At 35.8% G+C, this 26,567-nt stretch overlaps 1 protein-coding gene across 4 annotated transcripts in view; it reads left to right on the top strand.

The window, feature by feature from the left end:
• The window catches only part of TBC1D32 (TBC1 domain family member 32), a 231,951-nt gene that overhangs the window by 94,901 nt on the left and 110,483 nt on the right, over positions 1-26,567 (top strand). For all 4 annotated transcript variants that reach the window (XM_032862420.1, XM_032862421.1, XM_032862423.1 and 1 more), the window contains one exon: positions 7,272-7,360. In XM_032862420.1, coding sequence (XP_032718311.1) covers positions 7,272-7,360 — 89 coding nt within the window. The remainder of the gene's footprint in view (positions 1-7,271; positions 7,361-26,567) is intronic.

Below are 26,567 nucleotides of genomic sequence, written 5' to 3'. Positions count from 1 at the left end.
ATGACCTGAGCCGAAGGCAGACGATTAAGCATCTGAGCTACCCAGGCTCCCCAAGAAATGTTTCTTTTACTAGGAATTGTTATTTAGAAATTATAACCTAGATGCTAGAAATGTTCCTTGTTTAGGGTTGTCATTATTTCTAGCCATTTCAATAGACAGCTAAGGAGAGCATTTTTTTTTAAGAGAAATTCATCATGAGCCTATATTGTATTTTTTCTTATATTTTTCTCTTTCACAGAAAAGCTTGGTTACTAATGACATGAACAAAACTACTCACTTGCTTTTATTGTACAATGTACATATAATAGTTTCAGAATAAAATAAGATTAATGTGTACATATTGATATTTCATTTCAGTTAGTTTTGTTCTTAGGATGTCTGCCACTAGTGATTTACAATCAAAATACTGTGTTTTAAAAAGTTACTTGAAGTAAGTAAATCTCGTTCTGTCTGTTTATGCCACTAACTTGATAGATTTGTTTTAGAATGTTCTAAATTGAGAGGTTGTTTTACCTTTTGTATTAATTTTGTCTTTTCAATTATTACATGATTAATGTTCTTTTAAAATGTGTGGCTCCAGGGGCAGCTGGATGGCTCAGTGGGTTAAACCTCTGCCTTCGGCTCAGGTCAGGATTTCAGGGTCCTGGAATCGAGCCCCGCATTGGGCTCTCTGCTCAGCAGGAAGCCTGCTTCCCCCTCTCTCTCTGCCTGCTGCTCTGCCTACTTGTGATCTCTCTCTGTCAGAGAAATAAATAAAAATCTTAAAAAAAAAAGTGACTCCAGTATGTAACAAGGTATATTCACAGAATGTGCTTGCATATTAATCTCCCTTTGTCCTTTCTCTGAGTATGTATGTTTTGATCTTTAATATAATATCCGCTAGCTCCATGTAGTTATTTAAATTTAAATCAATGACAACGAAATAAAATTCAAAATTTCTTTACTTTAAGTACTATCCACATTTCAAGTTTTCAAGTGCCCATTAACCGTAGGTGGGCAATGGCTACTAAGTTAGATAACACAGAGAATATTTCCATCATTGCAGAAAGTTCTTTTTTATAACATTCCCTTATAGCTAACACTTTTTGTTAGTTTTTGGTTTATCCTTCAACTGTTACTTTACAACTTTTAATTTAAAAAAGTATATATATTTTTTCCCTCCAGACTTAAGCAAAAGATAGTATGCTTTAAACACTGTCCTGTCTCTGCATTTTCTCTTAATTTTAAAAAATATTTTATTTGTTTGAGAGAGACAGAGGGCATGAGGTGGGCAGCATCTCAGGGCTCTGGGACCAGGACCTGAGCTGAAGGCATACTTACTGAGCCACCCAGGCGCCCCTGCATTTTTCTTTTAATTCTGTGCCTTTGAGATTACTGCACACCAGTATATAGAGCTCTGCCCTTAATCCTTTTTTACAAATGGATGGTATACTGTTGTGTGGATGTGTTGTGTTTTTATTCACCAGTCATCTGTTGGTAGACACTGGATTCTTTAAGGTTTTTGGTATTATAAATTATGCCAAATTAATAGTTTGGTTTATATTTATTGTACTTACCAGTATGCCTATATATTTTTTTCTACTGTTGTATAACAATTTGCTACAAATTTAGCATATTAAAACCACCCATTTATGAGCTCACAGTTTTGTATTTCAGAAGTCTGGCACTGTGCACCTGGGTTTTCTGCTCAGAGTATTATAAGCCGAAATCAAGATGTTGGGTAGGCTAAGTGCTTATCAGGAGATCCTGGGGAAAACTGCATTTCCAAATTAATTCTGGGTAGAATTCAGTTTCTTAGGTTGTAGGACTAAAGTGCCTGGCTTTCTGGGGCTGTCAGCCAAGAGTTGCTCCTGGGGCTTTGTCCTGTGGCCCCCTCCATTTCACTGTGAACAACCTCCCTCCTATCAAATCCCTTTCATGCTGTTCTTCTGTGAACAGCCCAAGAAAATTCTTTTCTTTTAAATGGCTCTTGCAGTGATATCAGAGCCACTCAGATAATCTATTTTAAAATCAATAAGGACTTCCCGCAAAAATCTCTTCATAGCAATACATGCATTAGTGTTTAAGGCCTGAGAATCTTGAGGCCTCTTAAATTCTGCCTACTATAAGTATATTTGGGCTAGATTTCTAGAAGTGGGATTGCTGGGTTGAAAGGTAAATGCATATGTAATTTTAGTATATATCTCTAGATTTCTATCCACAAGGAGTAATCGTTTTGCTTTCCCATCAATGAGATATAATAGTTACTGTTTTCTAACAGTCTCATTAAGTTGTTTATGTGATCAGAGGTGTAGATATCTGACCGGAGGAAAGTGTTAATGTATGTTTTTCTTGTGAATAGCACATTTTTTTCTTATGCTTAATGGCCATTGATGACTTCTCAATGGTGTTTCAATTTATTTTTAATAATTTTCTATTTGTTTTCTTTTTCTTAGTTTTGAGGAATTCTTTATATTTTAGGGATGTTAGACCTTAACTTCTCATGATTTCATATTAGGTATCTACCATAACTCTAGGTCCTGCAAACAACTCTCAAGTTGTACTTTAGTAAGTTAAAGGTCAATAACAAAATATTCTGTTTTCTAATATTTCTAATATGTCTTCTAACACATACAATCTTTGATTGCTCTCCAGCCCCTTTCACTTAATTTGCAGCTATATAAGTGATGTATTAGGTAGGACCTCTTTAGTTATTGGAGGGACTCAGTTTGAATTAGTTTCAGCAGAAGAGGATATTTATTGACCTGCATAAGAAAATATATTGGCTCTAATAAACATCCGCAGCTTGTGTACAGTCATGATGTGGGAAACAACTGGGAAATTTGGATCACAGTACTGGTGACAGGAATATTCCGTGTTCTTAATAAGAGGTGATAGCTGGTTATAGTTCCCTTTGCATAACCAAGGAGTTTAAACAGTGAATTAACCTAAGGGAGAACTTGCTATTTGTCAGAGCTGACTAAAAGCGAGATAGGCTACCTTGGGATTCTGTGAGTTCCTTATCTTGGTTCTTCTTGGTGGAGATACTGCAGATCAGATCCAAGAACCTATTGGATGGTTGTAGCACATAATCTTTAAGCTCTTTTTCAACCCTGAGAATATGTTTGCAGTATTTAGCATAATGCCTGGCGCACAGTAGGTGTGCAGTATATGCTAAATTAAATATTTGTGGACTTCATTGTGCCACAAGAGCAAAGAACAAAACAAAAAACGAGGTCAAGTAGAAATAGAACTTCGAAGGTAGATTCACATTTGTCTGTCTGTCTGTGTCATCTTGTCCTGTTACTGCCTATCTTGGCTTTATTGAAAACTATGCATAGTGTAGTGGTTAAGAGTTTGTATTCTGAAGCCAGTCTGCCTGGATTAGATTCCCAGTTCTGCTTTTTACAAACTGTGTGACTTCAGACAAGATGAACTTTAATTTTCTGTTAAAAGAGACCAGTAATGTTCCTGTCCCAGGGTTGTTGTAAGAATTAAATGAAATATAAAAGTTCAAGTCACTGCTTGGCAGATAATAAATGCTATAGAATTGCCTGGTATAATTATCATTAGTGTTTTCTTCTCCAGATGGCGTTCTCTATAGGAGAGTACACAGGACTACCTGTTACTTTGTACTGACATCTTCACCATTTCCCCTTTTTGTTGTTTTCTAGGGCTGTCATAACAAATGACCACAAACTGGGTAGATGACAACAACAGAAATTTATTCTCTTACAGTTCTGGAGGCCAGATGTCTAAAATCAAGGTTTTAATAGGGACACATTCCCTCTAAAGGCTCCAGGGGAGAATTCTTCATTGCCTCCTCCAGCGTCTGGTTGTTCCAGGCATTTCATGTCTTTTTGCTAACATAACTCCAGTTTCTGCCCTCCATCTTCACAAGATTTTCTCCCTCATCTGTCTTAAATCTCCCTCTGTCTTTCCCTTCTAAGGATACTTGTCACAGTCTCAGGGCCCACTTGGGTTAATCCAGAATGATCTTATCTCAGAATTCTTAATTACCTAGTTCAAACACTCTTTTGCCGAATAGGGTAACAATCATAGGTTCCGGAGATTAGGATGTGGACATATCTTTTGTTGGGGTCACAGTGTAACTCACTAGGTTACCAAACAGGAGAGTGGCCTTTTCCTCTCCTTCCCTCCTGTAGACTGAATGTGTACCTCCAAAATACATATGTTGAAACCTAATCCCCAATATGATATTTGGGGGTGGGCCTTCAGGAAGTGATTAGTACCTTTAAAACATATAGACTCCGGTTTTGCACAGTGGCAATATCGTAGCCAATGAGGTTTATCCGAGGTGTGGTTATGGATAATTGAAAAACAGTGGACTCTAGAGAAATCTCTTACCCCTTCTGCCATGTGAGGGCACAGTGAAAAGATGACTATCTAAAAACTAGAAAGTGGGTCCTTGCCAGACACAAAACCTGTTGCCTTGATTTAGGACTTCTCAGCATCCAGAACTGTAAGAAATAAAATTTCTGGGGCACCTGGGTGCTCAGTGGGTTAGGCCTCTGCCTTTGGCTTGGGTCATGATCTCAGGGTCCTGGGATCGAGTTCTGCATCAGGCTCTCTGCTCAGCAGGGAGCCTGCTTCCCCCCTGCTCTCTCTCTGCCTGCCTCTCTGCCTACTTGTGATCTTTTTCTGTCAAATAAATAAATAAAAATCTTAAAAAAAAATTAAAAAAAAGAAAGAAAAGAAATAAAATTTCTGTTGTTTATAAGCCACCCAGTCTATCATACTCTGTTACAGCAGCCAGAATGGATTAAGAGCCCTCTCACTTGAAAAATCCCAAGGAAGAACCTTAAAGGTTGAGTTTTGTTTGAGGATGTTCATGGGCTAACCAGTCACAAGCCACTCCTAGTGGTGCAGGTGCAGGAGTATTGGCATTATAACTGATCTGTCCCTTTCCTTGCACTTATCCCTTTCTGAAAGAGGTAACACACACATGACCATTGGGACACTTGTAAACAGCAGGCACTCAGGCATGTACGTATTTGTGTGAATGGATATTCCTTTGTTTTCCTAGTTTTGGTTTCATTCTGGCCTACTAGATCACTGAGTGTATTTTCTAGTTGGGCAGTATCCTTTAAAAAGAATTTTAGACTTGTTTTTTTTTTTTTTTTGGGTCCCAGGCCTTACTTGCCACTAGCTCGTTGTTAGGAAGATGCTGCCTGATTTAGAAAACCGATTGCCTTACTGACACATGTTTCAGTGCTTAGAAACTGAAGTTCTCCATAAGGCAGGCTTCCCAAGAGTTTCATTTTCTTCCCTAAGTGGTGATCCATCAATGTAATCCTCTTTAAAGAACAAATTATTTACTGTAACATTTGTTCTCTGAAAATGCATTATCATTGATAGATCACTGCAATCTACTCTTCTATTAGCTTGCTGGTAATATATTTTCTACCTCTTTTATTCTTAAAAAATCTAGTACTTAGCATTTGGAACTAGAACTTTATAGAGTCCCAAAGTGTCACGATCTGTCAGAGTCTGAGCTTAGTATCCAGATAGTTGGACAAATTTCAGTCACCTATACTAGTAGTATCCTACTAATGAAGAGAAGTCCAGAGTAATCCTTCCAAAAGCTATGATCATAGAACTGATGGGCAGATTCTCTTCTCTCAGTTAAGAGAAAGCCAGTGATACATAATTCTAGATTCATCTGTGAAGATTATGATAAAACAGATAATTTCTTAAATTATTTTTAGCAGTAAAAATATCTACCTGTTTGAAGAAACCCTGGCAAACAAGTTTCTCCATATTTATGGGGACTACTTAATAATATCCAGGTGCCTAGACAAGTCAAGGAAAGCTCCATGGCTCTGTCACTGTGCCTAATCAGGACTGTCAAAGGAGAAATTAGGAAGAGGAAGAGAGTGGATAAATTATTGAGAATCTGAATATGAAATGGGAATTTGCATGGGAAATGGGAGTATGCATGGATTACTTAGTTCATGTTCTATCATAAAGTTTGAAAGAGGAGTACCCAGCTAGAAGCAGACAAAATGACAGATTTTAAGATGACAATCTTTATTCTTCATGTTAGGCAGTTTACATAATGTTTGCTGATTATGAACTTTTGTGTTAGTACTTACATGTTTTTACAGGCTATCCGTATAATGATAATAAATGCAAGCATTCCTAAGTGTTAGGTATAAACTTTTACTATACAAGTTGGCACAAAATCCAGTTTTTACTATGTTTTGATTTGTATTTTTCAAATTTTGAAAGCTTATTTCCTCAGCCTTGCAAAGTCATTTCCATGCTTCTTATTTATTTGATGATATGACATTTGTATTATCATCCATGTAGACCTCTGTAGATATTTACTCCCTGGTAAAACCTTCCTTTTTACTTATTGGTCACAGAAATGTCTTCCATTAGAACTCACTGGGGTGTAGCAAGTTTCTTGGTCAAGAAAATGAACAATGAGAGACAAGTATTCATCTATGAATAAATTTCTTAGGCCTAAACCCAAAGATCTACACAAAGCAGGGCATTCTAAAAAGAAAGACTTTTAGAGAGTGCTCAAAATTGCATAGTAGGGTTATATTGTCAGGGTTTGGGATGGCTGGTGGCACCTGGGTCCTCAGGTTCTCCCTGCACTTCCATCATGATTTTTAAGCCTGGCTATACATTGTAACAACTTGGGAATCTTTTAAAGGTGATTAATGTCAAAATCACACCCCCAAGGATATTGACTTAATTGGTCTAGGGTAGATAGAGCCTGGGCATTAGTCATATGTGTCTATGTATATATAATTTTTTTTTTAAATTTCTCTAGGTGATTCCAGTGTTCAACCAGGGTTGGAAACCACTGATTTACATGAGCAGAGACTATCAACAAAGTTTCAGTTACTAGATAAAACTATTCAAATCCATTGTTCATGCTTCACATTTATAGATTTCATATTTTTCAAAGTAGTTTACATTTTTTTTAACAGTTTGGTCCGTATTTAGCTGGTTGTATAAGTTGCTCACACAGTACCAGAATGAGGTAGAAATTAGTGATTCTCCACTCTGGCTAAAAACGAGATGACTTGTTTCACAAACTTTAACAAATCTTAATGCTCAGACACACCAAGACCAATTAATTCAGAATCTCTAATGGTGAGACTTGGGCATTGGTAATTTTTTTTTTTAACTGCTCCTTAAGTGATTAAATATAAAGCGAAGTTTGAGAACCATAAATCTTAATCTTTCTTGAGTTATTTATTATTTTTTAATGGTTCCAGTCAACCACAGTCTCACTCTAAGTCTTTCTTTTTCAGGATATTATAGATAGACTTATAATTTTGAATTCAGAAGCTAAGATTCGTTCTTTATTCAACTATGAACAATCACACATCTTTGGTCTAAGGTAAGGCACTAAATTTTATTTGAGGTACATTTTCTATCTTGCAGAAATGGTTAAGCATATGTTCTATATACTTTCAAAAAGTATTTAAAATGAGCTAATTTTTAAAGCATGTTTAAAGGTAAATGATAACTTTATAGACAAAATAAATATAGGTATTAGGTTTTTATATAATTGCTTTGTCTACCTTTAGGTTCTGTATTAGTACCATGTCTTCCACATTTGTTTGATTTATATTACAAATGCCTCTTTAAAAACAGGCATTTTTTTCAGACTCTTCAGTTTACTCAGGAGTCAACTGGGGCTTCCCTGTGTTGGTATTTGATGGGACTCCTTCCGTAATAGAGACTTGAGAGAGGCCTAAAAATGCATGATCTGTCTGGAGGCTCAAATTATGCTCCTTGATGTTAACCGTTACTCCTTAAACTCAGTTTTTCCAAGCTTTAAAACTTTTTGGTCATATATAGACCTATAATTTGTTTTCCTACCTATAAGTTACCACTTTTAAAACTAGCTGAATTAAAGCCATTTTCCATTTTCATAGTTTGTGATTCTTTTTTTTTTGTTTTTGTTTTTCCTTTCCACTAGCAAAATAACCTTTTCAGCCAACAAGGAGGGCGTCAGTGAGAATGCTTTACCTAAGAGATAAAGCGGTCACTTTTCTAAATTAGAATCTCTGGTGATGGTAGTATATATTATAGATCTTAAACTCAAACTTTTTTTTTTTTTTTAAAGATTTTATTCATTTATTTGAAACAGAGAGAGAGAGATCACAAGTATGCAGAGAGGCAGGCATAGAGAGAGAGAGGAGAAAGCAGGCTCCCCGCTGAGCAGAGAGCCCGATGCGGGCCTCGATCCCAGGACCCTGAGATCATGACCTGAGCCGAAGGCAGAGGCTTTAACCCACTGAACCACCCAGGCGCCCTTAAACTCAAACTTTTTATTTTTATTTTTTTTTACTGTTAATAGCGGAGTTTCATTTTTGGACTTTTTTGTTCAAAGAAGGTAGAAAAACTGTAGCTATTTTAGTTCTTCATGTGTTCTCTATCTCAAATGTATTTTCACATTAAACTTGTCATATATAGCATCAGATACATCATATAGGAAGCAATGATGAAAAATACTAGGAAAAATCTACTCAGTAGAACTTATGCATAGCAAGTATATTTCTGAATTTTATAGTTATAGAATATAGATTCTGGCTTCTTTTTAACTGATATAGTGAGTGAATTTTTTTTTTTTTTTGTATAAAGAACAATATTTTTCCCTACTATTTTTGTTAAAAAAAATAATAATGGGATTTTAAGTCATGTAAAAAGCCATCCAAGAAGTAAAATACCTCTGGGAATAAAATATATTAATTTACATAGCATGTGCTTTTTTCAAATGTAGTGCAGCATCCAAATGGAGTCATTCTGTTCTACAGAAGAAAATTTGCCATGGCATTGTCTATACGTGTAATAGTGTTGTGTAGTATGGTGGTTAGATTAGCAACATGGATTCTAGAGTCAAGACTTGCTTGCTCTCTACTAGTTGTGTGAGTTGGGATCTCAGTTATCATCTGTAAAATGGAAGAAAATTGTATTATTTTCCTCATAGAACTATTATGAGAATTGCGTAAGAAAAACTAGAAGGACTTATTGACAGTGCCTGGCGTGTAGCAAGCACTATAAAAATGCTCATAAAAGATGTAGTAGCAGTATTACTTCATGTGTTTCTTTATATCTTCTTGCTTTTTATGATTTTTGTGTTTAACTAGGAAGTAAATTTTGTCTTCATTCTTTCAGTACCCCAGTGGTCTTCAACATGCCACCAAGTAATTTGCTATGTTTACAGTATCAGCAATAAGAGAGAGAAAAAGACCAAATCATTTTCTGAGGAAAAGTTTGTATTTTATTTTTTGTGTGTTTTTAGCAAGTTTTTCTTTGACATATGTTTGTTTCATTGTATTTCAAAATTCATGCTCATAATATTCAGTTATATTTTTAAATCATACTTTTGAGGTTAGATAATTTACTGTCTTCTACTAAATTTAGTCTAGTGTTGGTCATTGGGGCCCAATAGTGATAATTTATATCATGCCTTTGTATCCTATAAATCTTGTGATTCTCTGTGTTTGAATTCTTACCTGTATCATTTTCTTTACTTTCTACAGTGGTTTTGTTTCTTTTTTTTTTTTTTTTAAGATTTTATTTATTTATTTGACAGACAGAGATCACAAGTAGGCAGAGAGGCAGGCAGAGAGAGAGCGGGAAGCAGGCTCCCTGCTGAGCAGAGATTCCCGATGTGGGACTCGATCCCAGAACCCTGAGATCATGACCTGAGCCAAAGGCAGAGGCTTTAACCCACTGAGCCACCCAGGTGCCCCAACAATGGTTTTGTTTCTAATTGTACCTTTATTATACTGTTCCCCTCAATAGTTCATCTCATGAATGTTTTTGCCTTGTATACTTTTCACTGCTTTTTCCATTCACTTTTTTCCCCTCTGAATAACAGTAAGTTTAATACAATTTCTGTAGGTTTGCCACAGCACTTAGATGAGGCTAATGCAGGGCTCAATGAAATGTGGATTTTCACTTTTTAATAGTATCACATTCTCTGTAAATTTCAAATTTTTATTTGTTCAGATCCTAAAAATCTTGTATCGTAAATGACTAGTATATAAGAAGGTTGCTCCTTTGATTAGCCCTCCTATCCTCTTTGTTTCTGCTTCTAGCCTGTCCTTTTCTAATTTTGGTATCTGGGTGCATATGTGCCTTTACATGTTTCATCTGACAATGAAGCACACTCAAAAAGAAATTTCTCTTGACCTCCCATCTCTGAAGTCACTGTCCTATTTCTCTTCCTCTCACCATACTAAGTAATCTATATAAACTGTCCCCACTTGCTCACATCTCTTTACTTCTCAACCCACTTAGATTTGACATTGACTTTATAACTTGGTCAGAATTATACATCCTGCTCAAGTTGCCTGTAGCTTCTATCCTGATGAATGTAATAGATTCTTCTCTTTTTAATTCTCCTCTTACTGTAACTATCAGCATTTGACATAGTAGATCATTTCTTTCTGTGTAAGTTCTCTTTGCTTCTATGAAAACTTCCATAGCTGCTATTTTTTCTCTTTTGCATTCTCTTAGCAATCTCTGGAATATGGAATAATTGGGACTTTGTCCCAGTTGCACTTTTTTCCTCTTTGTTCCATCCCAAGTTCATCCACTTACATCTTTGCCTTTAAGTATCCTATATGGCAGTAGGTGCCCTATAGTTTATATCCCTAACCTTAATCTTTATTTGGAGCTGCCACGTTCAAATATGCAACTCTCTCTTGTTGTCTCAATTCATACATTTCTCAGACATCTTAACATGTCTAAAACTGAACTTTTGGGTCTCCTCCCACAAAAACAAACAAAACAAAAATAAATCTGTTTCCATCTCATTAAGTGGCCCAACCAGTTATTCAGTAGCTCAGTCTTGAAAGTTGTCTTAACTTTTTTTGTTTGCTTTTCAAACAGTGATTTATCTTTATTATAAAGAAATTAACCAACACAGGAAACTAAATTATAACACATTAAGTGACATTCTTCCTAACTCTGAAAGTAACATTATTTTTAAAAGTTTTAATTCCAGTGTAGTTAACATACAGCATTATGTATTAGTTTCAGGTGTATGATATAGTGATTCAGCAGTTTTGTACTTAGTGATCATCAAGTAAGTATATTCTTAATTCCCTGCACCTATCTGAAAGTAACATTATTAACATTGAGGAGAAATATTCTGGACATCTTTCTGTGCATGTACAGACAGAAGAATAGATATGTGGAGATTGTTTTATAAAAATGGAATCATAATAGAGTTTCCCTTTTAAATTCTAACTGGATTTTATAGGAAAGAAAAACTAGTGAGACCGAAGAAATTGCTGAATTTCAAGTAACTGTTTTTTTTTTTTTTTTTTCACTCCAGGGGTAATTATTTCCCCAGAGATTCCTTTAAGTTTAAGAAAAAAAGATTATGTAAAACATTTCAAGTGGTTTGAACATTATATTTCACTTTTATACAGTATTGATTGACTCTCTACTGTGAGAGATGAGGACATTAATGCTCTCATTGGCCTTCCATCTTCCCTGTGTCCACCTGTGTTGAAGGATGGTCTTCTATCGTTTCCTAACCTGCCTTCTTAAGTCCTCGATCTTTCTTACCTCTCTACCCAGGAGGGAGATTAAACTAATCTAGGTTGCTTAGTGTAGTGATATGAGATATGCAGCACTTCTTTAATATGGTTGCAGATTAATATTTATAATTTGTTAGTTTACTCTTCTCTACTTCATTTACTCTGCCAATGTTTATTGAATGCTTGTTATGCTCTGTGTTAGATGTAGGGGATGTAATGATGAGTAAGTAAGATGTGCTCGTTCTCTTTAACCTTACTACCTAATGAGGAATCAGATGTTAAGGTAATAAAAAAGTGAGGTAATTAATGCAGAAAAGAAACACATTCTTATAAAACTCCCCACCTTCCCATTTTAAATAACTGGGAGTTCCATACTTCCTTTTGTGGCTTTTATCCCTAAAAGCCATAATATCCACATATATCACATATATCCATAATATATCTACACCTTTCCTATGTTCATTATTTTCCACCTTTCCTCAGCCTGAACTAATGCTTAATAGGTTAGACTTCTTATCTTCTCAATCACAGTGTTTATTATTGCCTATATATTTTTGTCTTAAATATTGCTTTCACTTTTGTTATCTTATAAAAACTTGACTCATCCTTCAAGGCAAAGGTTGCTTTATGAATTACTTCTTCCATGACTTATGATAGCATACTTTTATCTTGTCTTTTTCCTCTGTGTCCTTTGCCTTTATAGTCATTTCCACAGATTTGGTATTTATCTCTCATCCTGATAAAACTTAAACTTACTAAGGGAATATCATTTTCTTTGACTTTCATGTCCACCACATTGCTAGGTACTTTCTGGTTATTTGGTTAACATTTATTTGCTAAATCTGTTGGTTTTTTAATTTGTTTAAGAAAGCTGTACATTTATTGAAAATTTTGGGTGCAAATTATTTTCTTGAACATTGTCTTTTACAGACAAAAATTAAGGCACCTTCGGGTTCTGATCCTCTATAATATCTTCTTTTCCAAAGTTGAGGCTTAATAGAGATATATAATTGATATATATCAGTTTCAGGTTACAACATGATTCAATATTTGTGTATATATTGTGAAATGGTCACCACATGAGTCTAGTTAATATCTGTCACCATACATAGTTAAGAACTATTTTTCTTGTAATGAGAACTTTTAAGATTTACTCTCTTAGCAACTTTCAAATATGCAATGCAATATTAACTACAGTCACCATGCTATACATTACATCTCCATGACTGATTTATTTTTTAACTGGAAGTTTGTTTTTGACTCTCTTCACAGATTTCCCTCACCACCCACTCCCCTCTCTGGCAATTACCAGTATATTCTCTGTATTTATGAGTTTGGTTGTTTTGGAATTACACATGTTAAATCATACAATACTTCTTTCTCTACCTTATTCACTTAGTATAATGCCCTCAGGGTCCATCCTTGTTGTTGCAAATGGCAAGACCTCAATTTTTTAATGGCTAAATAGTATTCCATAATATATATACTACATTTTCTTTAGCCATTCATCCATTGGTGGACATTTAGGTTGTTTGCATATGTTGGCTATTGTACATAATGCTTTAGTGAACATGGATGCATAAATCTTTCCAAATTCATATTTTTGTTTTCAGATCAATACCCAAAAGTGAAGTTGCTGGATCATGTGGTAGTTCTATTTTAATTTTTTTGATGAACCACCATAGTGTTTTCCTCAGTGACTGCACCAGTTTACATTCCCACCAATAGTACTACCATTCTGATAGGTGTGAGGTGATGCTATTGTGGTTTTGATTAGCATTTCCCTGAGCATCTATTCATGTAGCTATTGGCCATCTATATGTCGTCTTTGGAAAAATGTCTATTCAGATCCCCTGCCCACTTTTTGAATTGGATTTTTAAAAATTTTTTTTTTGGTGTTATGTAAACTCTTTAAATATTTTGAATATTATAAACTCCTTATGAGATATGCTTTGCAAATATTTTCTCTCATTTAGTAGGTGGTATTTTCATTTTGTTGATGATTTCTTTTGCTCTGCAAGTTTTTGAGTTTGGTATACTTCCATCTGTTTATTTGCTTTTGTTACCTTTGCTTTTAATGGCACATACCCTGGAAAATTTTGATCCTGCTCTCATGGCTTACTAATTTAAGCTCTTCTTAACTGTCTTTAGGTTAGAAAAATGTTAAGCTCATGCCTACATTATTGCAGTATAAAAACTGTATTTCATGGAGAAAGATTTATATCATTCAGTATTAATATTTTATATGAAACTACAAATTAGGTTTTAATTAGAGAATCTAGAATTGCTCATTTCTAGCAACTTAAATCTTATGTAGTAATTCTTCATTAAATATACACATTAAAATTTAATATGGTTAAAGAAATGTTAATATAGTTCTCCTATAACTTATTCATTCTTTATTTGAAACTCTAATGTGGCATGTTGTTAGTTTTCTTAAAAAACAAAAAACAAAAAGCTCTGAAATCTTTATTTATAGCACACCTTTTAAAATGTATCACTTGCTATTTCAGTTATTTTATATTTACGCACAACAGTAAATTATATACACAGTATAACAGGGTTTTTTGTTTGTTTGTTTTTGTTTTTTAGATTATTTATCAATTTGAAAGAGAGAGAAATCAGGGCAAGGGAGAACAGGAATAGGGAGTGAGGGGCAGAGAGAGAGGGAGAAGCAGGCTCCCTGCTGAGCAAGAAGCTCAATGTGGGACTTGATCCCAGGACTATGGGATCATGACCTGAGCTGAAGGCAGACGCTTCACTAATTGAGCCACCCAGGTGCCCCACACTATAACAGTTTTATGTACAATTACCTTCTTTATAAAAAATCTGACTTATAAGATGACTTTAAGATGAAAAGTAAAAAGTAATTTTCAGTTTAGAACCAGTGTGGTTATTTTAGCAAATATAGATATGTGTTAATATTCCATCATAGCAAATCACAAAATTATTTATTCCCAGTGACCCAGATGCTAACTAGACTTAAATTTGATTAACATCAGTAATATACAGTTTTAAAATTATCTCTTGTAGTCTTTTTTAGTATCAGAAATTAGATACAATCTGACTACAAAACCATGCACATTTTGGATTTTATATACACATGTATTGTACACATAAATACATACATAATATTTAATTTAATTTGAAGAAAACAGATAATCTATTACTAATTGACATCAGTAATGGATTAAAAATTCTTATTTAATCAAAGAATTCCTATTTTTATAGAATAATTAGAAAATAATGGAAACAGAACAATAGTTGTTAGTCTTTTCCTTAGAAATAATTACCGTCATCCTCTTCATGCTAAAATTTTTCATTTTTTTTGCTGGATCTATTTTTTTTAAAATAGGAGTTTTATTGTTTTAACACTGCCTTTTTAATTTAATTTTAAATCATCCTGTCATACCTATAAATGTTCATGTATAGCATAATTTTAAAGGCTTGAATAATATTCTAGTATATGGATGAATCCCAATTTTCTGTTTTTAGACATGTAGGTTATTTTGAAAAATTATTGTACATTTTTTATAAATATCTCCATGGCCATATTATCTTTACAACAAATCTTTAGAATTGGACTTGCTATGTTAAAAACTTAGGCCCATTTTCAAAACTATATATTTCTATCTTCCCTCTTTTCATGACTCCTTTTACTTTACCTCTCTGTACCATTTTATATTCCACCCACTATTGACTCTTTTTCCTTTTATTAACTTGTTCATTCAAAAAATATTTATTGAGTTCCTATTAAGTGCTGTAGTGCTGTCTACTGCCTTTTTTTTTTCTTAAGATTTTATTTATTTATTTTAGAGAGAGGGAACATCCATGAACAGGGAGGAGCAGAGAGGGAGGGAGAGGGAGAGAGAGACAATCTCCAGCAGACTCCTGCTGAATGCAGAGCCTGACAATGGGGCTTGATCCTAGCACCCTGAGATCATAACACGAGCCAAAATTGAGTTGGATGCTTAATGGACTGAGCTACCCAGAAGCCCCTATTTACTGTTTTCTTGGGGATTCTGTGACTTTGTTCTCTTTTTATTTTTGGATTCTCTTTTCTCCTTTGTTTTCGCTGATTCTTTTTCCTCTTCCTCTATTTACCCTTTCAGTTAAATTCTCTTCTGGTGTATGTCTTCAGTACATTGACCTTTTTTCCTCTGCAGTGGCTTCAGTTATCCCTTCTTTACCGACTATAATCCTGTATCTACGTATCACTCCCTAAGCTTTCCCTTGATCATATGTCCAGATTTATTGAACGTTAGGTGTGCATAATATGCAAGGTCAGCCTATCCATTAATTATATTCTATACTTACAGAAGTCCAAACTAACTTCTAGCTTCAGGAGATCCCACAGCACTTTCTGAAATAGAGATGAATTTGGTACCTAGAGCAAGTGATTAGGCTTTTTATAGCCTCTGCCCACATAAGTTTATCAGCAAACTGACCCTATTCCCCTTTACTCCTCTCCAGATATGGTTGTATATGCATCAGAAACTTTAATCTCCAGATTTGAAGGTATAGTTATTGTGTGTGTAATCCATGTCCCATTCCTGGTTTTGGTCAACAAGTAGGGAATTAGTCATTGCATTTCTGCTAGCTAATTTGTATGTGGTGATCAGAAGCAAATCTTTTGTGTTGGATTTTTTATTGTTTGTGTATATCTTAGCCAATGCATTTAATTTTAGAGTTAATGAGTAACTTATGGAATTTATCATAATGCATACATTGTGTTAGTAGAAATGAAATGTGTTGATCAAAGGAAGAAATCCTAGGAAAAAGTGGTAGGATAGAGAGAAAGGTCCTGTGACTTCAGGCATAAGGTAAACAGAGAACGTGGTTCAAATTTCTTAAAGTGGAGATGGTAGCTAAGACTAAACTTCACAGAACCATTCTAGAACCTTGGACAGTGCCCACTTGGTCATATTAATGATGTAATATTTGAAAGTGACATACTACAAAGTATGTAGTAATTAAAAACACAGAATTATTCATGTGGTGAGACGTGATTTGGATTATTAGCAAATTCCTGGAGGAATCTGTCATGTTCAAGATACATTCGAAAACAAGTGAAAGGATTAGTCTTACCACCCTGAGATCATGACCTGAGACGAAATCAAGAGTCAGATACTTAAGTGACTGAGCCACACAGGGCCCCCACAGTACATTGTTATCTGTTAAGAACAGTGACCAGTTTGATTCTTAATGTTTAGCACAAAATCTTGCATGTCTTAGAAGTCAGGTGACCTGATTAACAGTCTTTGCCTTGACGTTCTGAGTATACTTTGATTTTTTTCTCCCTCCCCGATAAGAATAGCTCCATTTTTGTAGGTAAGTAATGCAGGTTTCCTGTTGTTAAGCCTAAATCCTTTGCCCAGGAGGAATTTTATTTCAGGTTTCTTATATAAGCAAGATAAGGTCATTTGGGATGCCAAATTGGCATTTAAATTTTTTTTAACCCAAAACATTTTTCTGTATGACAAAAATTAAATCATACTGAGTTTCATTACATTAGAGATAAAATTTAATAAGGTAAAAGAAGTTAAAAAAACAATTTAGAACTTAGAAAACAAATATATTTGTTTTTGTTTTATCTGTTAGAGCAAAAGTGAAGGACTAAGGGCCCAGATTCTGTGTGACTTAAATTTACTTTGCACTTGAAGCACAGAATCTATATTTATCTTTCTTGGCAGAGCAGCTTGAAAAGATATCAGTTCATGGTCTCTGTCACATCTACCAAACACTATTTTTTATTTATTTTTATTAAAGTAATAAAGGTATAAGGTGCCTGGTTGGCTCAGTCAGTTAGATTTCTGCCTTCAGCTCAGGTCATGATCTTGGGATCCTGGGATTGAGTCTCCCATCAGGCTTTCTCTTCCTCCCCCTTGCTCATTCCCTCTCTCTAGTGGATGAATAGAATCTTTAAATAAAATAAAGTAGTAAAGGTATACAGTTTAAAAAGCCAGATAGTATGGGGAAAGCATTTAAGAATGAAGAGTAATCCTCTCCCCATCCATCTCTACTCCCAAGTCCAGTCCTCAGAGGTTGTCACTTTTGACACCTTGAATTGATTTTTCAATGGAGATAAACCCATCATTTATCTCCAGATTTTTGAGTAACATGTTTATACTATGTTTTGACTTTTAAAGATTTTATTTATTTATTTTTCAGAGAGCACAAGCAGGCAGAGTGGCAGGCAGAGGCAGAGAGAGAAGCAGGCTTGCTGCTGAGCGAGGAGCCAGGTGTAGGACTCGATCCCAGGATCCTAGGATCATGACCTGGGCCAAAGTCAGTGGCTTAACCGACTGAACCATCAAAGCGTCTCTATGTTTTGATTTTTAAACTTTAGATTTTATCTTGTCTTTAGAGATTTAGAAGCTTAGGATTTAGATGTCCTCTGCTCTCACTCTCTCCCTGCTCTATAGTTTTATCACAAACCTGATTAAGTCACTATTAAAAACTTACATTTTTATGTCGGTATAAATACCATTTCTTTATGGGCCAAGTAGTATACTATGACTATATTTCATTTTTACTAGTACTTTATTTTTCCTGAAGTTAATAATTACATGATTTTATACTTGCTTCATTTTTTATATATCTACTAATGTATGCCTAGACTATCATTAAAAAATATACTCCTGCCTCTATCACAGCACAGCCTAGTACTTACATAGTTCTCATTATGTCCTTGGTACTGATACTGGTTTCACATTTAAACACTTAATTTCAGAACAGCTCTGTGAAATAGGTACTCTTATCTCCCATTTTTACAAATGACTCAACTGAGCTATAGAAAAGTTAAGCCATTTGCTTAAGGTGACACAGCAAGTAATTAGTGAAGCTGGTATTGAACCCAGATAGTCTGGTTCCAGAGAATGTAATATCTGACCCATACATAGTAGTGCTTTATAACATAAATGTCAAGATGCCGTACAGTGCTATACAATAATGACTGCCGTACAGTCATTACTTTCCAGTTATGTTTTTATAGTCCCAAAGTTTTCACATTCTTGAGGGCAGGGACCATGTCCTGTTCATGTTTGTGGAAACATACAATAAGCTAAAGGACATCAGTAACAACATATCAGCTTTTTTCCTTGTATTACATCCCTTTGCTTCATTTTGTACTGGAGGATCTTTTAGCCCTATGTGTCAGCCCTCTGGGATTTCCCTTCATCATTCAGGGGACCGCTTTTAATTTCTCTTCTGAGCTGGATCCTCTTTTACATAGGATCCAATTTCGTTTCTTAGTTTACTCCTTGTTTTTTTAAATGCCTTTTTTAAGGCATTTTCTTAGTAACAAAGGAGGATGGTGTGGAAGTGTTTCAAGACTGGTAAGGGATGAAAACTTCCATAATATAACTGGACGAGTTTATAAAACAAATGGGTAGTTGTAAATGATTGAGTGAGCTGGAAAAACTAAAACCCAAGGTGACAAGGGGAGGCCCAGAAGCAACTTTTTGTGTCACAACATTTTAGAAGTATTAGGAATCAGAGGAACCAAAGTGGATATAGATGGAAGTAGAGCAATAGGTCAAAGTCCGAGACTTTCAATAGTAGTATTGAAGTTAAAAGATCCAGGTATGCCCTCACATTCCTTCCGCTCCTACCCCATTCTTTCCCTCTTTTAGCAGAACACTGGAGAACACTAAAGGTTTACCTTCTGGAAATCATGAGTCAGAGGCAGTTAGTGTGGCTGAGAGAAAAGGGTGTTAGTGCTGAAAAGAGTTAACTGTTACTCTCCGCCAGTTCAAGAGCTATTATTCTACTATTCCTTTCTTATTCCAGTTACCTCTATTCTATTATTCCTCTGCTCCCCAAATTTATTTTTCTTAACATTAATAAGACATCTTTCTTCCATTTGCCTACTTTTCCCTATATCTAGTGGTAATATATCTCAAGATGTTTCTGTAAAATATAACAATGTCAAGTATTTACAGCATTGCTTACTGTGTGCCAGGTATGATTCTAAGCACTTTAAATATTTCGTCATTTAAAACCTCAGAGCGTTAAAGCTCCAAACAACAGTGATAGCAGTATGCGCTCTTTACTTGTGCAAAATAATTTCCCTCCCACAAACAAAAATGCTCACACTGTCTTCCCTGACAGGGAGATCTAGAGTCTTTTCAATGTTAGCATAAATCTCTAGGTGATTTTCATTCTTTGTTAGTTCAATTACAGTCACTTATTCATATCATTTCGCCTATAGACTAAATGACAAATCAACATCCTTTGTAAAATAGGAGGTAAACGAAATCAAGAACAGGAAATTGGTTAATACCTAAGTGTTTGCTTAAACCAGAGCAAGGTTGAAAATATGGTTAGCTACTATAATCCTCATCTCTACAAGTGGATATAAGGTTCTGGTTGATATTTATAACTTCTTTACCCAATTACTTCATTCTGTTTCCCCTTGATACCCAACCGGCCCCAGCTGCTTAGGATTTTTAATATAGTAGGGCATTCCAGAGCTTCCTTGTGGTTCTTGAACCCTTAGTGGTATTATCTGTATGGAGCTGCATTAGTCTAACTTAACTTTTATTACTAGGTATGGCAATTAGGTAGTACAGAGTATTCGCTGGCCACTACACTTGACTTTCCTGTGTCTCTATTGGACAGTAGTGGGGTTTGTTTGTTTGTTTATTTTTATGATCATGGTCAATCCCTCTAGCCTACAGAGTTACTTTATTTTGCTTATTGGCCCAGGGTTTTGAGGAGTCTCAGAAGATTAGAGGAATTTTGTGGTAGAAATATAGAAGTATTCTTTTTTGGAATAATATCTGAAAACTACAGTGCTCCACCCCCGTGCTGCATCCTACAGAGTTGAGGGGTGAGAAAATGATAATTTCTATGATCATTTCTATGTCTACCCCTTAGCTCCTAGACCCATATTATAGTTCTGAGAGAAACAGCACCATATATTGGTTGGTAGTTCAGAGTATCTTGTAGGACAGCACTTCAGTATTATAAAGTATTATGTCCTAGTTGAGGCCATATGAGTTTTCAGTGTGCCATTCCACCACTATCCAAGATGAGCTACCTCAGGGAGGGAAGGGTACATTATAAAAGTAGTGAATATTGTGGATGTTTGCTCAATGCTCCTTTTGTTGTTAAATTAGTTTCTTGGTCAGAAGTCATGTTTAGGAATACCATGACTTTCAGTAAGGCGTCAGTAAGTTGGTGAGATCATATTTGGTAGAGAACCGTGGTAGTGATGGATGTCAAATTTCATATGAGGTGTAAGAATACATTTAATGTAATTAACCTGCCACAAGGTAGCTGCTTGATCTCTCTAGATTATGTGCTACATTTTGGGTCCAATGTTGGTCTCCCTCTACTGCAATTTGGGCACTCAGTGGAACCTAGCTAGATCATCTGTGATGAGAGAATTCATGTCATTCAAATCATGGATAATTCACTATGTAGGTTTAGCTGTTGTTCTAAATTAAGTCATGACATTTATAAAACAATACTTTTAACCAAGAAACTAACAACAAAAGAAGCACTGAGCAAACATCCACAATATTCACTTGTTTTATAATGTACACTTCCCTCCCCGAAGTAGCTAATCCTAGATAGTGGTGGAATGGCATGTTGAAAATCAGTATGGCATCATGTGGGAGGGACATGGTACCTTGCAATACTGAAGTGCTATATTACAAGGTACTCTGAACCACCAGCCAATATATGGTGGTTTTTTTTTAGGTATTGGGCATTATATTATTTTCTAAAACAAAGTTTTACATGCATATAACTCCACCACCAAGTGCAAGTTGTATTTATAAGAAGATTAAACTGGCCCTGAGAACATAAGTATTGTATGAATATGTGGCACACATATTCCTGACACTACCTATGAGTCCTGGGAAGCTTTCTCTAACTAGATGACCAGGGAGGATGAAAAAACTAAATTGGGTACTGCATATGTTACTACCTGCTAGAATTGGGCTACTATAGTTTAATAGCTTTTCAGGGGAAAATTTTTGAAGTAGCAGATCTGCTTATTTATTTTCTCTAGGAGATTTGACTTCAGATATTGATTTATAAACTTATAGAACATGCCTAATGGCTGTCCTGGATTGTCTGGGACTCAGGTAAAAAAAAAAAAAAAAAAAGATTGGAAGATTGGTTTAAGAAGATTGAAGTTGTAGAAATAGAAGTTGTATATAGATGGTAGATGGTCTTCTGAGAATATACCCAGACTAAGGTATTTTTGACTCATGTCAATGCCCTTGAAGGGGATCTCTCCTTCTATAAAGGAGGTGAAATAATTCCTTTTGTTGATGGGTCAGCCTCTTATCATAGGTATCCTAGTGCTTACTCAAATGGGCGTATGAACCAAGTAGCCATGATGGATGGGGCTGGAGATTATGTTCATCAAACAAGAATATTTATTTAAAAAAGAGAACATGGATTTACTTTGAAATCATGGGAGACCTTGTGTAAATCTTGTATTGCCTGTTGCCAGAAGCTTTATGTAGTATCTTAACAACCATTAAGACTTTGACCAACACTGAATGCTAGACTAAATGCTCAAGTGATAGATTTTCCTGACTTGGAGGCTGCCTGAGTTTTAGATCTTATTTTAGCCTTTGGGTCATGTAAAGTTGATAGGTAAGGGTTACTTGATAAGTAGTTCAGAGTAGCACACTCAAATGTCGTAGATATTGCTTCCAAAATTCAGAGGCTAAAATCATGCATTATGTTACTTTCTTGGTGGTAAATATATTAAATTTAATAATACACTCTGCACATTGTGTGTGATCTAGGCCATTAGAACTCAAACTTCATGGAGTTGGCACACCTCTCAATGTGTTTTATATTTTTAATGGCTTTTTAATTTTCTAATGATTTATTTAAATTATGTTTAGTTAACATACAGTACAATGCTGGTTTCAGGAGTAGAATTCAGTGATTCATCTCTTACATACACTACCCAGTGCTCATCATATCAAGTGCCCTCCTTAATGCCCATCACCTATCCAGCCCATCCCCCACCCAACTTTCTCTATCATCTCTTAGTTTGTTTTCTGTCTTTAAGAGTTTCTTATGCTTGGGGTGTTTGGGTGGCTCAGTGGTTAAGCATCTGACTCTTAGTTTCAGCTCAGGTCATGATTTCAGGGTGGTAGGGTTAGGCCCCGGTTGGACCCTGGGTGGTACCCTGGATGGAGTTCCAAGCCCACTTTCATCATGGAGTCTGCTCGAGATTCCCTTTCTCTCCCCCACTCCCTCTGCACCTTAACCCACTCACGCATGCCCCCACCCCCACAAATGAATGAATGAATGAATGAATGAATGAATAAAATGAAATCTTAAAAAAAGAAAGAATCTCTTATGGTTTGTTTTCTCCCCTCTTTCTCTCTCTTTCCCTCTCTTTTTTACCCCCTCCCATATGTTCATCTGTTTTGCAAACCTCTCAATTTGTATGGATCTTTACTCTCTAGCACACCTATTTTTTTTTTAAATTTCTTTTCAGCGTAACAGAATTCATTGTTTTTGCACCACACCCAGTGCTCCATGCAATACGTGCCCTCCTTAATACCCACCACCTGGTTCCCCCAACCTCCCCCACCCTTCAAAACCCTCAGGTTGTTTTTCAGAGTCCATAGTCTCTTCATGATTCACCTCCCCTTCCAATTTCCCTCAACTCCCTTCTCCTCTAGATCTCCCTATGTCCTCCTCGTTATTTGTTATGCTCCACAAATAAGTGAAACCATATGGTAATTGACTCTCTCTGCTTGACTTATTTCACTCAGCATAATCTCTTCTAGTCCCATCCATGTTGCTACAAAAGTTGGGTATTCATCCTTTCTGATGGAGGCATAATACTCCATAGTGTATATGGACCACATCTTCCTTATCCATTCGTCCGTTGAAGGGCATCTGGGTTCTTTCCACAGTTTGGTGACCGTGGCCATTGCTGCTGTTGGGGTACAGATGGCCCTTCTTTTCACTACATCTGTATCTTTGGGGTAAATACCCAGTAGTGCAATTACAGGGTCATAGGAAAGCTCTATTTTTAATCTCTTAAGGAATCTCCACACTGTTTTCCAAAGTGGCTGCACCAACTTGCATTCCCACCAACAGTGTAAGAGGGTTCCCCTTTCTCCACATCCTCTCCAACACATGTTGTTTCCTGTCTTGCTAATTTTGGCCATTCTAACTGGTGTAAGGTGGTATCTCAATGTGGTTTTAATTTGAATCTTCAAATCTTCTCCAATGAAGAGTCTATTCCTATCTTCTGCCCATTTTTTGATATGATTATCTGTTTTATGTGTGTTGAGTTTGAGAAGTTCTTTATAGATCCTGGATATCAACCTTTTGTCTGTACTGTCATTTGCAAATATCTTCTCCCATTCCGTGGGTTTCCTCTTTGTTTTGTTGACTGTTTCCTTTGCTGTGCAGAAGCTTTTGATCTTGATGAAGTCCCAAAGTTCATTTTTGCTTTTGTTTCCTTTGCCTTTGGAGACATATCTTGAAAGAAGTTGCTGTGGCTGATATCGAAGAGGTTACTGCCTATGTTCTCCTCTAGGATTCTGATGGATTCCTGTCTCACGTTGAAGTCCTTTATCCATTTCGAGTTTTTCTTTGTGTACGGTGTAAGAGAATGGTCGAGTTTCATTCTTCTACATATAGCTGTCCAGTTTTCCCAGCACCATTTATTGAAGAGACTCTCTTTTTTTCCCACTGTATATTTTTTCCTGCTTTGTTGAAGACGATTTGACCATAGAGTTGAGGGTCCATATCTGGGCTCTCTACTCTGTTCCACTGGTCTATGTGTCTGTTTTTATGCCAGTACCATGCTGTCTTGGTGATCACAGCTTTGTAGTAAAGCTTGAAATCAGGTAATGTGATGCCCCCAGTTTTATTTTTGTTTTTCAACATTTCCTTAGCAATTCGAGGTCTCTTTTGATTCCATACAAATTTTAGGATTATTTGCTCCAGCTCTTTGAAAAATACTGGTGGAATTTTGATCGGAATGGCATTAAAAGTATAGATTGCTCTAGGCAGTATAGACATTTTAACAATGTCTATTCTTCTGATTCAAGAGCATGGAATGGTCTTCCATCTTTTTGTTTCTTCTTCAGTTTCTTTCATGAGTATTCTGTAGTTCCTCGAGTAGAGATCCTTTACCTCTTTGGTTAGGATTATTCCCAGGTATCTTATGGTTCTTGGTGCTATAGTAAATGGAATCAATTCTCTAATTTCCCTTTCTGTATTTTCATTGATAGTGTATAAGAAAGCCACTGATTTCTGTACATTGACTTTGTATCCTGCCACATTACTGAATTACTATATGAGTTCTAATAGTTTGGGGGTGGAGTCTTTTGGATTTTCCATATAAAGTATCATGTCATCTGCGAAGAGAGAGAGTTTGACTTCTTCATTGCCAATTTATATACCTTTTATTTCTCTTTGTTGTGTAATTGCTGTTGCTAGGACTTCTTATAATATGTTGAACAAGAGTAGTGGAAGTGGGCATCCTTGTCGTGTTCCTGATCTCAACGGAAAGGCTGCGAGCTTTTTCCCATTGAGGATGATATTTGTTGTGGGTCTTTCACAGATAGATTTTATGATGTTCAGGAATGTTTCCTCTATCCCTATACTTTGAAGCATTTTAATCAGGAACAGATGCTGGATTTTGTCTAATGCTTTTTCTGCATCAATTGAGAGGACCATGTGGTTCTTCTCTCTTCTCTTATTGATTTGTTCTATCACATTGATTGATTTGCGAATGTTGAACCATCTTTGTAACCGAGAGATGAATCCCACCTGGTCATGGTGCATAATCTTTTTACTGTGCTGTTGGATCCTGTTTGCTAGGATCTTGTTGAGAATCTTAGCATCCATATTCATCAGTGATATTGGTCTGAAATTCTCCTTTTTGGTGTGGTCTTTGCCTGGTTTGGGGATCAGGGTAATGTTGGCTTCATAAAAAGAGTCTGGAAGTTTTCCTTCTGCTTCAATTTTTTGAAACAGCTTCAGGAGAATAGGTGTTATTTCTTCTTTGAAAGTTTGGTAGAATTCCCCAGGGAATCTGTCAGGTCCTGGGCTCTTGTTTTTTGGGAGGTTTTTGATCCCTGCTTCAATCTTGTTACTAGATATCAGTCTATTCAGGTTGTCAATTTCTTCCTGGTTTAGTTTTGGGAGTTTATAGTTTTCCAGGAATGCATCCATTTCATCTAGGTTGCTTAACTTATTGGCATATAACTGTGATAGTAACTTCTGATGATTGTTTCTACTTCCGTGGGGTTACTTGTGATCTTTCCCTTTTCATTCATAATTTTATTAATTTGAGCTTTCTCTCTTTTCTTTTGGATTAGTGTGGCCGATGGTTTATCGATATTATTGATTCTTTCAAAAAAACAGCTTCTAGTTTCATTGATACATTCTACTGTATCTCTGGTTTCTACCTCATTGATCTCTGCTCTAATCTTGATCTCCCTTCTTATGTGTGGAGTTGGTTTGATTTGTTGTTGATTCTCCAGTTCTTTAAGGTTTAGAGACAGCTGGTGTATTCTGGATTTTTCAATTTTTGAGGGAGGCTTGGATGGCTATATATTTCCCCCTTAGGACCACCTATGCTGTATCCCATAGGTTTTGGACAGAAGTGTCTTCATTCTCATTGGTTTCCATGAATTGTTTAAGTTCTTCTTTGATCTTCTGGTTGATCAAGCATTCTTAAGCAAGGTGGTCTTTAGCTTCCAGGTGTTTGAGTTCCTTTGAAACTTTTCCTTCTGATTGAGCTCCAGTTTCAAAGCATTGTGATCTGAGAATATGCAGGGAATAATCTCAGTCTTTTGGTATCAGTTGAGTCCTGATTTGTCACCCAGTATGTGGTCTCTTCTGGAGAAGGTTCCATGTACACTTGAGAAGAATGAGTATTCTGTTGTTTCAGGGTGGAATGTTCTGTACATGTCTATGAGGTCCATCTGGTCCAATGTATCATTCAATGCTCTTGTTTCTTTATTGATTTTCTGCTTGGATGATCTGTCTATTACTGAGAGAGGCGTGTTAAGATCTCCTACTATTAATGTA

Source organism: Lontra canadensis, unplaced genomic scaffold (genome assembly GCF_010015895.1).
Source record: "Lontra canadensis isolate GAN:19392208 unplaced genomic scaffold, GSC_riverotter_1.0 scaffold23, whole genome shotgun sequence".
Lineage (NCBI taxonomy): Eukaryota > Metazoa > Chordata > Mammalia > Carnivora > Mustelidae > Lontra > Lontra canadensis.
The sequence above is the reverse complement of the archived record's forward strand: the minus strand, read 5'-3'. Positions and strand labels throughout refer to the sequence as shown.